The 14,466-nt window shown below is 37.4% G+C and overlaps 1 protein-coding gene across 1 annotated transcript; it reads left to right on the top strand.

Annotated features, from left to right (window-relative positions):
* Nucleotides 1-16: 16 nt before the first annotated feature.
* CRELD2 (cysteine rich with EGF like domains 2) lies at nt 17-13,708 on the top strand. The gene is made up of 11 exons (XM_067315752.1): nt 17-328; nt 1,509-1,591; nt 2,515-2,625; nt 2,901-2,903; nt 5,259-5,347; nt 6,336-6,512; nt 7,777-7,875; nt 9,629-9,706; nt 10,372-10,467; nt 11,388-11,528; nt 13,124-13,708. The coding sequence occupies exons 1-11, from the start codon at nt 173-175 to the stop codon at nt 13,180-13,182; spliced, it is 1,092 nt and encodes a 363-aa protein (XP_067171853.1). The 5' UTR covers nt 17-172; the 3' UTR covers nt 13,183-13,708.
* Nucleotides 13,709-14,466: the final 758 nt, after the last annotated feature.

The following is a 14,466-nucleotide window of genomic DNA, read 5'->3' as shown; positions in this document are numbered from 1 at the left end:
GCCCGTCTGGTTGCTACGGGGCTGGGGCGGGACGAAGCCGGGGAAGCGCGCTGCTTGCGCAGCCGGCGCCGCCGTTGCTGAGGCGGGCTCGGCTCGGCGCCGCAACCTGGCGCCTCGGCCGGGGGTGGCCCTGCCCCTCCTCCCGGGGGCTCCCTGCCCCCTTCCCCTCGCCATGCGGCGCTGGCCCGCGCCTCGCCCCGGCCGAGCGCCGCTGGCCGTGGCGCTGGCGCTGTGCGCTGCCCTGCTGCTGCCGCCCGCCCTGGGCGCCGGCGAGCGCCGCCGCCTGGCGTGCTCCACCTGCCGGGGCATCGTGGACAGGTTCAACCAGGTGGGCGCCGGGGCCGGGAGGGTCCCGCGGGGGCCTCGCTGCGGGGCCCCGGGACGCCTGAGGCGGGGGGGGCTGCGCAGGCCGCTCCGCACCTGCCGCTCCGAGGCGGAGCCCCGCGGGCGGCCGGTGCTGGGCTCCGGGCCGGTGCGGGCTCGCTGCCGCCCGCAGCGGCTCGCGCGGCCTCGGCAGCGGCGGGTGCGGAGCGGCTGGAAAGGGGGGGCTGGGCCTGGGTCTGCCAGGGAGAGCGGAGGCGCCGCCAGCTCCGGCGCTTCCCGGCTTTCACAGCGTGACGGGTAAAGCCCCCCGGTCCCTCGCAGCGCCCCGCTGGATAGTCCTTTCCGCGACAGGCGTCCATCTGAAGTCAGATCAATATGTGGCAGCATTTTTCTTTCCTCTTAAGTAACAGTTTCAGTCCTTGAGGTAGTAGGTAGCCTAATAAACTCCTTATGCGCTGCCAACAAAGCTTGTTTTGGCGATTTAATTCAAAAAGGTAAACTTGCTACGTTTCTTCTAGCATGTAGATTTTGTGTGACTTGTTGATGGAAAACACCATCCCCTGAAAAGTGTGTGTACTGTTACTTGTGACAGTGAGGCAGAGTAAATTCAATATATGCAGCAAGGGGGCCTCTGTAGCCACAGAGATCACAAATACTTAAAACCTTTGGTGTCTATGTTCAGTGTTGTAGGCTTGCTAAATCAGTTTAATTTCTGAAATTTTCATGAAATATGATTTGATAAGTATTGTATGTAACTCAGGGAAGTTTACCTGAATTGCCCTGTTGTAGTTTGGTTTAGTTAAGTTGACCTGTTATGTGGTTAACAGTGAAGATAAGAATGAAGTAGAAGGCCAATTCAACGTGTGTGTGAAGTTTCTGAGAGAGAGGTATAGATCTTGACACCTGTATGCTTTTTGATGTAAACGAAAATTCTCGTGAAGTCTTTTCTTCAATATTATGAAAAGTGAAGCATGGTGTATTGCTATGACCTGTCCTTTCTCACTTCTCACGTTGTCAGTTGCCTTTTTTCATATAGCAATTTGATTAGCAGCTTCAGAGCTCTACTGAAGTTTCTGCAAGGCACTTTTAAATTTTTTCATTTAACTATTTACTACTGCTCTTAGTTTTGGTTAGAAATAAACACTGTGTTCTACTTGGATTCTTTTGGTACTTTCATTTGTCAGGGATTAGCAGATACCGCTAAAAAGAATTTTGGTGGTGGAAACACTGCTTGGGAAGAGAAGACCCTATCGAAGTATGAATCCAGGTAAGCTGCCTCAGTGCTTTTGGTTCGGCTGTGCTTTAATGTTCACTGTCTGTAATTTTACAGCACAGTCTGTCTGGAACTTAAAACTGAACCAGCTAAAGGTTCATATGTCTGAATCCTAAATTCTTACTAAAATATAGCATATTACACAGTATTTGCAGTTTAGAGTAAAGACTGAAAGTCCTTATTAATGGTCTGGCTCATTTCTGACAGCAATAAAAGTTAATGTTGTCATTGGTCATAGTAGGGTTTTTTCTGTTTAAGCTATTTAAGTCCAAAAATAATGATCTTTAGAGTATAACTAAGTTATTGTTGTAAAGGATTTAGTTGTGGAGTACTGCCATACTTGTTATTTTAGAAATAAATCGGTAACTGCTGCCTAAAGTCTGCACTCTTTTGGTTTTCAAACAGATAACTAGAAAAAGCGCAGATTTCTGTAGTCTTTTGTATATATGTTTGATTACTAAGTAAAGTGATCTGGCATCTTTCTCCCAAGTTTCAAATTCAGTTTTTAATCTTAGTTTGATCACTGAGATACAAGTGTGGGACTTCCAGACTTCAGTTACTGTCAGCTTCGTGGGCTTGTATTGCTAATACCTGACATTTACTGTTGAACTTGGGAAAAATACTGCACTTCAAATTTGCTGGAAAGATAAAAACTAATAAACCTATAATCTGCAAATGTAATAAGAAATACAGACAAGCTAGAGTGGTTTTTGTAGTGATCCTTCTAATCTTTTTAGTTGAAATAATGTTAACTAATTTTTTATTCTTGTATTTATTTTGTCTTGGAACTGTTTCAGAACACACCATAAACTGATAAAGTAGTCTAGGCTGAGGTTTAGCTTCTCTTATTGTATCTAAAATGGTGTTGCATACTATTTTAAAATTAAACTTATGACTTTCCCCTGCCCTGCTCTTAGTGAAATCCGTCTAGTAGAGATCATAGAGAATCTATGTGACAGCAGCAACTTTGAATGCAACAACATGGTAGAAGAGCATGAAGAACATATAGAGAAGTGGTGGTTCAAACTGTAAGTAACAGGTTTTTTGTGGAGGTCCGTGTGGACAAATATCTAAGAGGATGCACTGTTAATGTTAAATCCTGTGTCTGATCAATAAGCATATGTTAGTTGTAGCACAGAGCTGGAAAGTATATAATTAGAAGTTCACTTTGTTCTCTTTACAGTTGTGACGTACAGATAGATGTGCAAATTTGAAGAATCATTATGAGCTTACTTTGTACTGCATGCTCCAAATCAAAATTTTCACCCATGAATGAAAGTAGTGTCCAGCTGTACAACAGCAGGAAGTGGGGAGAGCATCTAAATAGATTTGGGATGAAAAAGAAAGTTTTCTGGAGTATTTTGTTTGCTCAAAATGATTGATACTTGTTCTTTAATTCTAAGATTATATAATCAATAAATGAGTGCTTTTTTTTCTTACCTTGAGTGAATAATATGCTGGACCAAGATTTTTCCAGTCCCCAGGCTTTTTTTTGCTATATATGGAAGGAATGTTTGATTCTGTCAGCCAGGCAGTGATATTGGATGGCCTGTGTTGGGGATCCCACACTGCAGTTTGGGGAACTGAAAATTCTCATTGTAGAGAGGCTCATCTACTGCTTTTTTTCCCTGCTCTTAGCCAATCCAGCTCTGTATGGGACATTCTTTGTTACGCTTCAAGAGTTGCCATTGGGTACTGTTGGGTTCAAACTAACTTCTAAAGTGCCGTTGCACTTATTTGCACTTACACTTAAAGTTGCACTTAACTCACTTATTTTCATTTCCTGAAGTGTTGCACCAAAACATCCAATCTTGTCTCTCATAGGCTATCTCCTACTGCCTCTCCATTTACCAGTGGGGTATTGAGGCAAACTAACACTGGAAAACTCTGGATTTTATTATTTTGATCCCATTTTTCTCTCTTCCTTTGCCATTAAATTGTAGGGGACTTCTTGTTTCTTGTATCTTTTTTTCCACCCTAAAACATTATTTTGTCCTCCTGGCAATCAAAAAAAACCCCCCAAAACTGGATACTAGTAAGTCTCAGAGTTAGATCCCTTGAGGATGATAGTGTAGCAGCTGCCCCTATCTGCCTTCCAATCTGTCCCATGATTTCCACTATAAATGAGCTTTTTATGTACCACTATAAAAATATTAGTGCGAGGATGGCATTGTAGCACATAAATTTCTTTTCTTGACTCCAAATCACGTTTATTCTAAATATTCCTTACTTCCTTAGACTGCCAGCACTGCCACTCAGCCAGAATTTGATAGGATAAACTGCCATTATACCATTTCATCACTGGATAAGGATTTTTGCTAACCCGTTTGGTCCTTAATGATCGCCTCATAGCTGATTTTGTTACCTGACTGTACAGGAATTGAGTGTACATTAACATGCAAATTGAAGCAAATGTGAGATATACAAGCCAGAGTAAAATCTAGTTCATTTTCATTTTCCTGAAGCTTTCTTAACTTTGTAGAACTGAAAGAAATTTGCCTTAAACTAGAGAATTTGACCAAGAAGATCTAAAATGTCAGCAAACTCATTCATAAAATGTATTTGTTAATAGTGTCTTTTTTGAAAGTTTGCCTATTTGATAGACCTTTGAGTGCAATTGATTAACTTTGCCTTCTGTCCTTGCACTTACCAAAAAATGAATGATATTTATTATTGTAATTTCCAAAGACAGTTTGCCATGGGTACTTTAGATATCCCTCCCCCCCCTCCCCCCCCGTGGCAAGTTTTTACATTCTAAGTAAGTGGTACTGTACTTGAATTCACTTTTCGGGGCCTGAGCCTTGGAGTTGGTACAGCCGGATGTAATAGTCTAAGAAGCCGAAAAAAGCACCTGTCGTGGGAGTTGCTGAAGACATAACTACTGTCAGACGCTACTAAATTTCTGAACCTTCAGTAGAGCTTTCCTTTTGATAAAGTTGCTGGGATTTTGCTCTCTATTTATACCGTGGGACTTAGCCCTTTGAATTATCATTCAGAACTGTAGTCTTCATGCTTGCTTAAAAAATATTTACTGATATTACTGTTAATTTGGAGCATATTCTTGTTATACAGAGTAGCACATGACTTTTAACTTCTTAATATAAAAAAGTCCTTCTGAAGTATTACTTGATTCATGTTTAAAAAGAGGAGGAATTTTAATGTGCACACTGTTAAGAAGTGAGATCTGCAGTAACTTGAGCAAATGTTAATACTTGTCCCGGGTTCTCTTCTACATTCTTGAGAAGGAAGTAATCCTTAAAGATAAAAAAAATAAGTCCTCTTTAAACTGAAGTGGTTTTACTGGTAACTTATCTCACATCTTCTATTTAAATACAAGCTATAAAATATGAGTAGAGTCTGATAATAGTGTTATGGTTTAGAAGGTAAACGTAAAAAAAAAAAAGAGTTGGAGGATTTCTAGAAACTGGTTCATGAAATAAGATTCCTTTCTTAATTTCAGAAAATGCATTGCATAGGTGTCTAATCTTTTGTCACGTGCGATAAATGTCTTGCATGATTCTTAAAAACAAACAAAAAAAAAACCCCCTCTTATTATTTTCAAGACTATTTTGGATTGCATTGTGCAAGTTCAGATGTGTGAGATGGCTGTCAAAGAATGTTTATTTTTTTAATTGATAAATGAATGTCTTCTGTAATACAGAAAGAAGTATCCTGACTTGTTTAAGTGGTTTTGCATAGAAATGATAGAAGTTTGTTGCCCTGCTGGAACATATGGACCAGACTGCCTTGGTAATTTTTCTTTAACGAAAAAAATGTGCTTTTTACCCATTTGTCTCAATCTTTCCTCAAATGATCTAATGTGTAAAGTGCAATACTTTGCTTGAGACACCAACTGCTGTGTAGTAAGTGCCTGTCTGCTGCTTAGTAGCTGCCTTGGGAACACCCTGCCTGAACAAGGTCTTCCAGGCATGAAGGAATATACGAAACTATCAAGTGTACTTGTATGTGCAGCATCCATGTGATCTCATGGTGCTCACATCCACACCTGAACCATGCTGAAAGGGTCTCTGACATCTGGTGATCAGGTGGCCTTTCAGAAGCTATGTAGACAACAGTCCTTGACTCTTTTCAAGAATAAAGTGGCAAAAATGCTGTTGGGGATTAAATGAACAAATTCACAGTTGAGGATTAGGTAAACAGGGAATGGGAGAAATAGGTGGGAGGCAGTTGGAGAAAAGTAAGGTCTATGAGTAAGAGTGGTAAAGAGGGCATTTTGGTCACTGAAGCTTGTATAGCTTATAAATTTGTAAAATTTTGCACCCTCTTAGAGAGCAGCCTGGGCATCTTATATTAGCAGTTAAAAGTGAAGTGTTAATTCCTGACACTGATCCAAATGATCACTAGTAGCTTTTGCAACTGCTGTATAAACGTTCTCAGAAATCCAGAATAAAGATACCAACTTCAGTCATAAAGCTAGGAAAATAGATAAAATTCCAAGCCATGATCTTTATCCAAGATGAAGTTTATAACTTGACTTCCCTGGAGATTATTTTGAGTTCTTCTTATACTTTAATATGTTAGTGAGAATTCCTTGTTCTGTGTTTTTTTGCTTGCGGTCAAGGGAAAAAGATTCTGGAAAATCTATCCTGTTTTAATGTGACTACTGCTTTTTACATTTTACTGTCTGTGAAGTAAGGGACTTCAGGTGACTGTGGCTGAGAATAGGAAGCTACTTTCTTTAACATCTGACTTTTAAAATGTTTTTGATCCTTTTTAGCTTGCCGTGGTGGGTCAGAAAGACCTTGTCATGGAAACGGCCGCTGTGATGGTGATGGTACCCGAGATGGAGACGGCTCATGTAGCTGTGACAAGGAATATACAGGAGATTTTTGTTTGGACTGTTCTAATGGTTACTACAGTACCTTGAAAAATGAGACTCATTCTGTTTGTACAGGTAACAAACTCCTTGTAATGTGCTTAGATCCTTGTCTTCAGTCTTCACTTTTTCTAAACAAAAATAGGAACACTTTGTAAGTGGGCAAGTGGACAAAAAAAAGAAAATGGTCCTTGATTACTCAGCTTTAACCATAAAGAACATATCAATCAGTCACTGTTGTGGAATTTCAAGGATTTGGTAAGTCACCTTTCAGACTCCCCTTGATTTTTATTAAGCAGAATTTCATTTATTTGGTGGGGGGAGTAGGGGAGAAAAGCTTATTTTTTTTTTTTTAGCCAAAGTATTATGAGGAAAATCTTGAGCTGAAGTTGATCACAAGTTAATGGAGTATTTTTTAAAGCCATTTTTTCCCTCATGTCTCAGATATGCTTAATTGGAAAAATGGATGTGGAAACAGCTAATCTGTAATGTAGACTACATAGATTCCAGTTAAGTACATGTAAGGTTCATTAAGTACATGTAATTTCACCAGATCTTAGGAATGAACTTTTACCTTTTTTTAGGGGAGTCAGATTGAGTTGCTCTAGGTTTTTCATGTGTTTTTACATGTTGAATAAGGTTATTAGTAACTAAGTCATGACTAATAATCTAATAAAATTGTTACTCAACATTATCTACATTGTTTTTTCATCTAGCTGTGTAGTAATTCTTATTTACACACACGCATGCACATACACACGCACACATTTGTATTACAACAAAAGGTTTATCCAGTCAGCTGGATTTCTGGTATGCTTCCCTGGATCTTAAGTTTAGTATCACTTCACACATTGGTCTTATAGCTAGTTGGAAATGAAGTAATATCATGATTCATTAGGTAATAGTGCTGAGTCTAGTGTTTATAAACTATTGTCTCATCACTATGCAGTTGGAGTGAAGTTTACTTTCTCAAGATCTCTTCTTTCCAAATATTTCAAAACTGGACCTGCCACATCTAGTCAGTAGAATTTTACAACACTCTGTTCTAAGTGGTGCACACCTCTGTAATTGCCAGGTTTGACTTCATCACTGCAAACACCTTCCTGAGAAAAAGCTTACTGTATGGTTCTTGGTTTGGATGGTTGGTTTTGATAGGATGGAGCTGCATTTCTGTAAATTGTATTGCCATAAAGTTGAGATATAATCTTGTGAATAAGAGGATCAAGCTAGTAAAGTGTGGTGGCTTCCAGTGAATCCTAAATAACATTCTTTGAGAATTTGTAAATGTAAACTTGTTTTGAAGTCTCTCAGTGTAGCTCTTCATAGTCTTCTCTTTTCTCAGCCTGCCATGCTGCCTGTAAAACTTGTACCGGATCAAGTAATAAGGACTGCCAAGACTGTAAAGAAGGCTGGATCAAAAATGAAGCAGCAGCTTGTGTGGGTGAGTAATCTTTGCTAGACTTCAAACAGGATTTGCAACAGCAGTGGCTAATAAATAAGATTAGATTGCATCAAGTTTTACAGTATTTAGAGTGTTCTGTCAGTTTAGATTTCTGCAATTTGTAGGCTTCTCTTTTTTTCTTAACTGCTTAAATATGGACCAAACATTATTTCCCACTGTGCCCGTACCTCCCCCGCCCCCCGTCACCTGGTGATTATAGTTGCCTGCAGCAAACTGATCACTTCTTATGTTTTCAGTTCAGCGGATTACAGATAATACCAAGTGGGGTGCTTCTTTTAAGATATGGTGTTTGTTTATTTGAATATTAAAGAGCGCCCAACTCTGTGTGTTGTTTTTGTTTGTTTTTTAACTGCTTTTCCAACTACTGGAAGACTCCTGTCAACTTACGTAAATATTTTTTGGTAGTTAAACAATTGTTTTCATTATTATATGCTTATAAATATTCAGCCCTGTTAAGGTTCAAACATTTCACTAAAAACTAGCCACACTAACTTTTCCAATTTTTGAGGAGAAATTATACCAGGAAAGATCAAGCGCAGCACTTCCATTAATCTGGTTATTTATTTCTACAATAGCATTTGTATCAGTTTGAGATGATATGTATGAAACATTTAAGGGAAAACCCTAATACTGAAAATATTCCCAATGCAGGACTGCACTGGGGGAAGAGGAACACATTCCAGTCATAAATTCTTTAACGACAAGTAGATGAAGTATCCTATAGCACTGTTTAATTGGTCAAATTAAACCACTAAAAAAAATACTTTAACGTCTAGAAACAGTATCTTAAAAGTTGTGTGAACATCGCTGCTTTTGAAAAATACTAATGAGAATTAAGATTTGAATTTCAGCAACTGTGATACCTGCTTAGGCAACTGTAAGACGCTAAGAGATTTTTAAAATGCTCCAGTATTGTCATCTGTACAGTTGTTTTGCAAAATAATCACAGCAATTGATCAAGTACAAGTTAAATTAAAGAATTAGTAGGAATGATGTTGACAGCAAGAAGATGAGATGGACAGCAAAGATAACTGAAATAGCCTTTCTTTGTCTGATTTTTTTAGTTGTGAGTACTATTGTACCCTTTCCTTGATCTCACAAGATTTAGCCTGTTTTAGCTACCTGGGTAGAACTGGTTTTCAGCTTGACTGATCCTAACCAAAACTTTGCTTTCTCCAGTTTGACCTTTGAATAGGAAACTAAACCATGTGTGTGCATTTGTGGTTTTTTTCTTTGGGTTTTTTTTTTTTTTTGATACTTTAAAAGTTCCGTAGCTTAGTAATGTAGAATTAGCAAAATCAAAAGTATTACAGAACAGTAACCTGCCTGCTTATTTGTTATGCTGTTTGTATAAAAAGCATAAAAAACACATGCAAAATACTGACTTGAGAATGACAAGGATGGCAGGTATTCCGGAAGTTTTAATTTATTTAACTTAATCTCTTGAATTTCTGGTATGTTTGTTTTTGTCATCACAAAACAGCTTCTGGGGATCACAATTTTGTTTTGTTTTTGCAAGTCCAACCTGGACAAGTCAGTATATAAGTTATTAAGTTACTTTTATGTCCAGGATATCACACATCTGATCCTAAACTCATTGTAATGATCACTTTGAATGCAGGGCTTTTGTGAGCCAGTTCTTACAGGATCTTGAAGCATAGTACTGAAATATTAATCCAGCTACTTAATCATGACCACTATTTCAGGTAATTTGTCACTTCTTGTATTTCAGATATAGATGAGTGTGCTGATTCTCCTTGCAAAGATGATCAGTATTGTTTGAATACAGATGGATCCTTCTCATGCAAAGGTTTCTAATCTGCTTGTTTATTTTATCTTCTAGAATCGTATTCTAGAAAAAGAACAATACTTTCACTTTACTCACCTAAAGACATATATTTTTTGAAAAATACTTGTACTCACAACATATCTTGAGTACAAATTGGAAAAGGAGCTTGAGCCATTGTAGTGATTCTTAAATCATTTTTCTTCATTATTTTGTTTGACAGAATAACACCGTTTGGGGGGCTCTTGTTTCTTTTTTTTCTTTATACTGAAAAGCCTCCTCTCTTCCCAATAATCTAATGTCTTTCTGTCTTGCGAACTTGCATGATTTTGAAGAGGACTGTAAATGTATATAGTTCCCTAACACATAAACTTCTTACATAGTAAGTTTCGAAGGAGGTTTGTTCCTGCTTTTCAAGATGAAATAGATTAAGAAAGAAAAAGGTTAGTCTGTTGTTATACACTTTAAACTTTTAACTTGGGATAACACTAGAGAAGTGTTTGACACTAGACATCTAGTATAATGCTGTCTGGACGTGGGGAGGGTGAGGCTTTAGGCCTATAGTAGCTTGAGGAAGGTGAAAAGTTACCTGGTTATTTCTTGTTTGGGTAAGCTGACTGGCTTTAAGGCTAATACTTTTTTAACCTGTATTTATTTGAATTTTTATGCTTAAATTATTTTATCTTTAGTGTGTGATGCTAGCTGTGTAGGTTGCACAGGGGAAGGTTCTGACAAGTGTAAGACCTGTGCATCTGGATACATAAAGGAAGAAGAAAAGTGTACAGGTTGGTGGATTTAACAGTATATTATAGAATACCATTTAATTTCCTCTTACATAGCCAAGTTGAGGAAGTGTTGAACACTTTCACATTAGTCTGCTTTAGTTTTCGAGCCTATGGAAGTACCACAACAGCTGTATTCAAAAAAATGAGTATTAGCAATAAATACTTTCTGTTGGCATTCTTTATGTTGTTGATATGCATGACTAGGCTTAAAAGTGAAACACAGGTAGAAAAGAAACAAAGTATTTTATAGCTGGTTCAGGAAACAAATACATGGATCTCTGTCAGTTACTTAGTGTTTCTTTAGAAGTGAGAGTCTGTATCCAGTCTGTATCCTGCTGCAACAGGAATAAAGTGTTTCAGTGGGGATTCTGTTGTGTTTCTGTTAATTCGTTAATGTCCAAAGTCAAAAGATACTAATTAATAGTGAATTATAACACTGAAATAATAGCAAAAATAGTGAAAATGGCGTTTCCCTGCAGGAGAAGAATAGAAGGTAGTGAGGATAAGTACCTGTTAACTGATTATGATGGTGCAATATTTACAGGTTCCCTTCTCTTTAGTTGTACCTTGATGGCATCAAAAGAATATCACCATGGGAAATCCTTGGTAGTTTGAGAGGAATGAAATTACATAATTCATTTTCTCACATAGGACCTACAAAACATGTAAAACAGTACTATCTCAATAAGTTTGAAACTCAGTCTGAAGCAAGTTTATAATAACAGATTATTTTAACAGAAATTAAATCTGTTGCAGCAGCATTCTGCTCCTCAGTGTTCCCACTAGGTAATTAACTGAGGTGCTGTAAATACTTGGAGAGATCCTGTTTGTGTGATTGGATAGAATTTTGTTTTTATACGGCTGAGTACAAGTAAAAAAACAATAATGGTGGAATCTTCCTTCTTCTGTTCTATCTCTAGATATAGATGAATGTAACCTTCCAGAAAAGGCATGCATTAGAGAAAATGAAGACTGTGTTAATACTAAAGGTAGTTACAAGTGTGTATGTTCAGAAGGGTTTGAAGAGAAGGATGGAACATGTGTTCAAACTGTAAAAACAGGCAAGTGGCTTTAACTTCAGATTTTTCAAGTCTTCTGTATTTATGACCTAGAAGCATATTTCTCTCTAAAGGTTTAGTTGTCTGTAATATGTATATTACAAACAGCATGTGTAATTTCTCCTCTTCCTACAGATGCAGTCTCAAGTGGTTTGTGGTGGAGGCCACTTAATCTGGCACACCTATTTTATTGCTCAAAGACAATGCATTTTGTCCTGTTGTGTTAATTTTTTTTTGCAGAATTTGAGGTTGTGTTTAAAAGTCACTAAATGTCTGGCTCCATTACATGGTTAAAGTGAATTAGCAGATTGTTGCTATCATAAAAAGGAGGTCCTCTTCCTCCCCATTCCTTTTTCTTTGTTATTAATTATAATGTCTTATGGACTTACCTGGTTGTGTGATGAGCTGATTCAACTCACTGAAATTTCAGAATACTAAGCAGAATTCTTTTTGCTGGATGAGTGAGCTGAATTTATTTATTTTGTCATCACACAAGTGCCAGAGTTGATGTGAAGGTAGATGGTAAGAAGGAGAAAGAAGATAACATATCTTTTAGCGGTAGGGAGCTGTTTATTTTGACCGCACCATGAGCTGTACCTTCAGTCAAGAAATTCAAATTTAATGTTAAATTTTATAATTTGAACTCTGATCTTGAATGTATGAAACATTATGGGCAGGATCATGTTCGATACTGTTTTGTTTTTCCAGCTAGTTTGTGTGTGGTTTTTTTTTAGTTTTTTTTATTTCCAAAGCAAAAGATAGGATTGTTTTTGCAAAAAAGGCTGTATGAGGATAGCTGCAAGGCAGACTCAGTATTATGACTTTATTTTTCCTAGTTCTTAGCTTGTTTATTTTTCCTTAAACTCTACAGTCTGCTTTTTCATCTCACAATAGTAGGTTGTAATACTGCACAGGTACTGTGCAGGTATTTTGTAAGGTCATTCAGTTCAGAGCTTTACTCTCAGTACTCTCTGTTCTTATTCATTTAAAAATATAGCTATCTAGGTTTTCCTGTACAGATACTCAGGAGATTAGTTACTGTTGTTTGTGTTTTGTTTGGGGATTTTTTTTTTCCCCCTTGTGTAGCCTGCCATTTTATAAGAATAAAAACAAAATGAACTAAACTTTTTTCCTAGATTAATGCTATTACCAGCATAATGAAATTGTTCTGCTGCTTAAAGGCTGTTTTTTATATCTGTGCTGAGCAGTTTGCACTACAGAAGATAATTCTGAGTGAAACTTGCTTCTCATGTTCAAAAACTAGAATTTCTTGTGAGCTTTTGATGTGGAAAGCAGGAATTTCATTGTGAATAGGTGAAAACAAATGCTTAGAATAGAAATTGCTATGCTGGTTTTATTTTTCCACTGCCAGTATTATATCAGCTTTTTTGAAATGTCTTGTTTGCATCTGATACAGATTTTATAAACTTAGACCAGAAGACTAGTACAAGTAGCTCTTCTGTATGGCTTTATTGCTTGCCTGGTCCTGATAAACATGCTGGTCTGGGCTTTTAACAATTTCTAAAGTCAAAAATATACGGTGTAATTAATAATACATGTTCTTATTTGTATTCTAATTATGATACTTAATTTCACAGGAGACGAAATAGAGACTGTAGCAACTGAGCCTTCACCTGGTGGACATGATGACTTATGATCTTCATTCAGAATCAAAAGACATTCCTATCCAAACTTTTAAATTATTGGACTAAGGCTCTGATAGCTGACATACTGTGGAAATGGTATAAATATGCAGGTTGCCATTAGGATTTTTTTTTTTAATGGTGACAAGCTGCTCTTTAAGCTTCATTTCTTTATTCTTAAATACCACTTTTTATACAGTTGTTTAAAAACAACTTTAGATGGGTAAGTATAAAACCTGAATTAACATAATGTTGTACCCAGCAATTGTACACAAGTTGCAGATTTCTCATTCTAGTGCCTACTGGAAACTATCATCTTTTTGGAAGGACTTATGTTGCACTTCATAACTCCAGGAAAAAAAAATGAACTGAACTGAAATGAAGTTTGGTGTTTCTTGACATGAGAAGTATTTCTATATCTGAAATACAGTTTTTAGAAATCATCAAAGGGAATCTCTTTTGGGGAGGGGGAGAAATGCTGTTCCCTTAAACGAAATGGAATGCCTAATACTGCATTCAATAAAAGTTTATTTTGTTTGAGTGTGTCTTAAATTTTTTTAAGACATTAATACCTTACTTTGTTGCTATGTGTATTTTTCATTTGGGCAGGGAGTGCTCTCTGGAATTGATGAATACATAATTTTCGCTAGAATCTGCTGTTACGCGTAACAATTTCCTCTCTTTTTTTTCCAGAGCAAGCATAGTGCAATCAGGTTGTCTCTTGTGCTGTTTAGGAGGCAAAGCTAGTAAGCCTATCATGGACAACACTTTCTACATGTCTCTAAGCTTTTAAAGGCAAGTTTAAGAGCTAAAATTGATTGGTGTATTCTGCAGGACCTTTTCAGTTGTAAGTAAATTAAGGCACACCTAGATGCATTAGCTAAAGATCTGAGGGAAGTGATTAAAAATCTGGAATACACTGAGTTGATGGATACAGGGATATGGAAGGAGTAGAGAATATGGTTACAAAGACCATAGTCTGTGCTTGGCTATAAAGAAGTCATAAACACTACCTTGATGTAGTCAGAAAAAAAAAAAGGGTGTAAATAGTATTGAACAGTTGAGCATTGAAGGCCAAACACATTCTATATACTTAAGAAAATTTCTGTGTTTAGACAGTTTTTGTGATCAGTGCATATAGGATCTGTGTATGCAATAGATATTTATGTGAATATTGTGCAAAAAATTACTCTGCTTTTTCTTATGTTAAAAAAGGCTGTCAGAGCTGACCTTGTGAGCTGAAGTTTTAATGCCCAGTGGTATTAACATATCTCCACCAGTCATCTTTAAGACCAGTT

This window comes from Apteryx mantelli, chromosome 1 (genome assembly GCF_036417845.1).
Source record: "Apteryx mantelli isolate bAptMan1 chromosome 1, bAptMan1.hap1, whole genome shotgun sequence".
Taxonomy (NCBI): domain Eukaryota; kingdom Metazoa; phylum Chordata; class Aves; order Apterygiformes; family Apterygidae; genus Apteryx; species Apteryx mantelli.
The sequence above is the reverse complement of the archived record's forward strand: the minus strand, read 5'-3'. Positions and strand labels throughout refer to the sequence as shown.

Bases quoted from the DNA above. Each gene is read 5' to 3' on its own strand.
- CRELD2 (XM_067315752.1), top strand. From the start codon at position 173: ATGCGGCGCTGGCCCGCGCCTCGCCCCGGCCGAGCGCCGCTGGCCGTG. The intron at 329-1,508 runs GTGGGCGCCGGG...TTCATTTGTCAG, and splicing joins TCGTGGACAGGTTCAACCAG to GGATTAGCAGATACCGCTAA. The intron at 9,707-10,371 runs GTTTCTAATCTG...TTTTATCTTTAG, and splicing joins TGGATCCTTCTCATGCAAAG to TGTGTGATGCTAGCTGTGTA.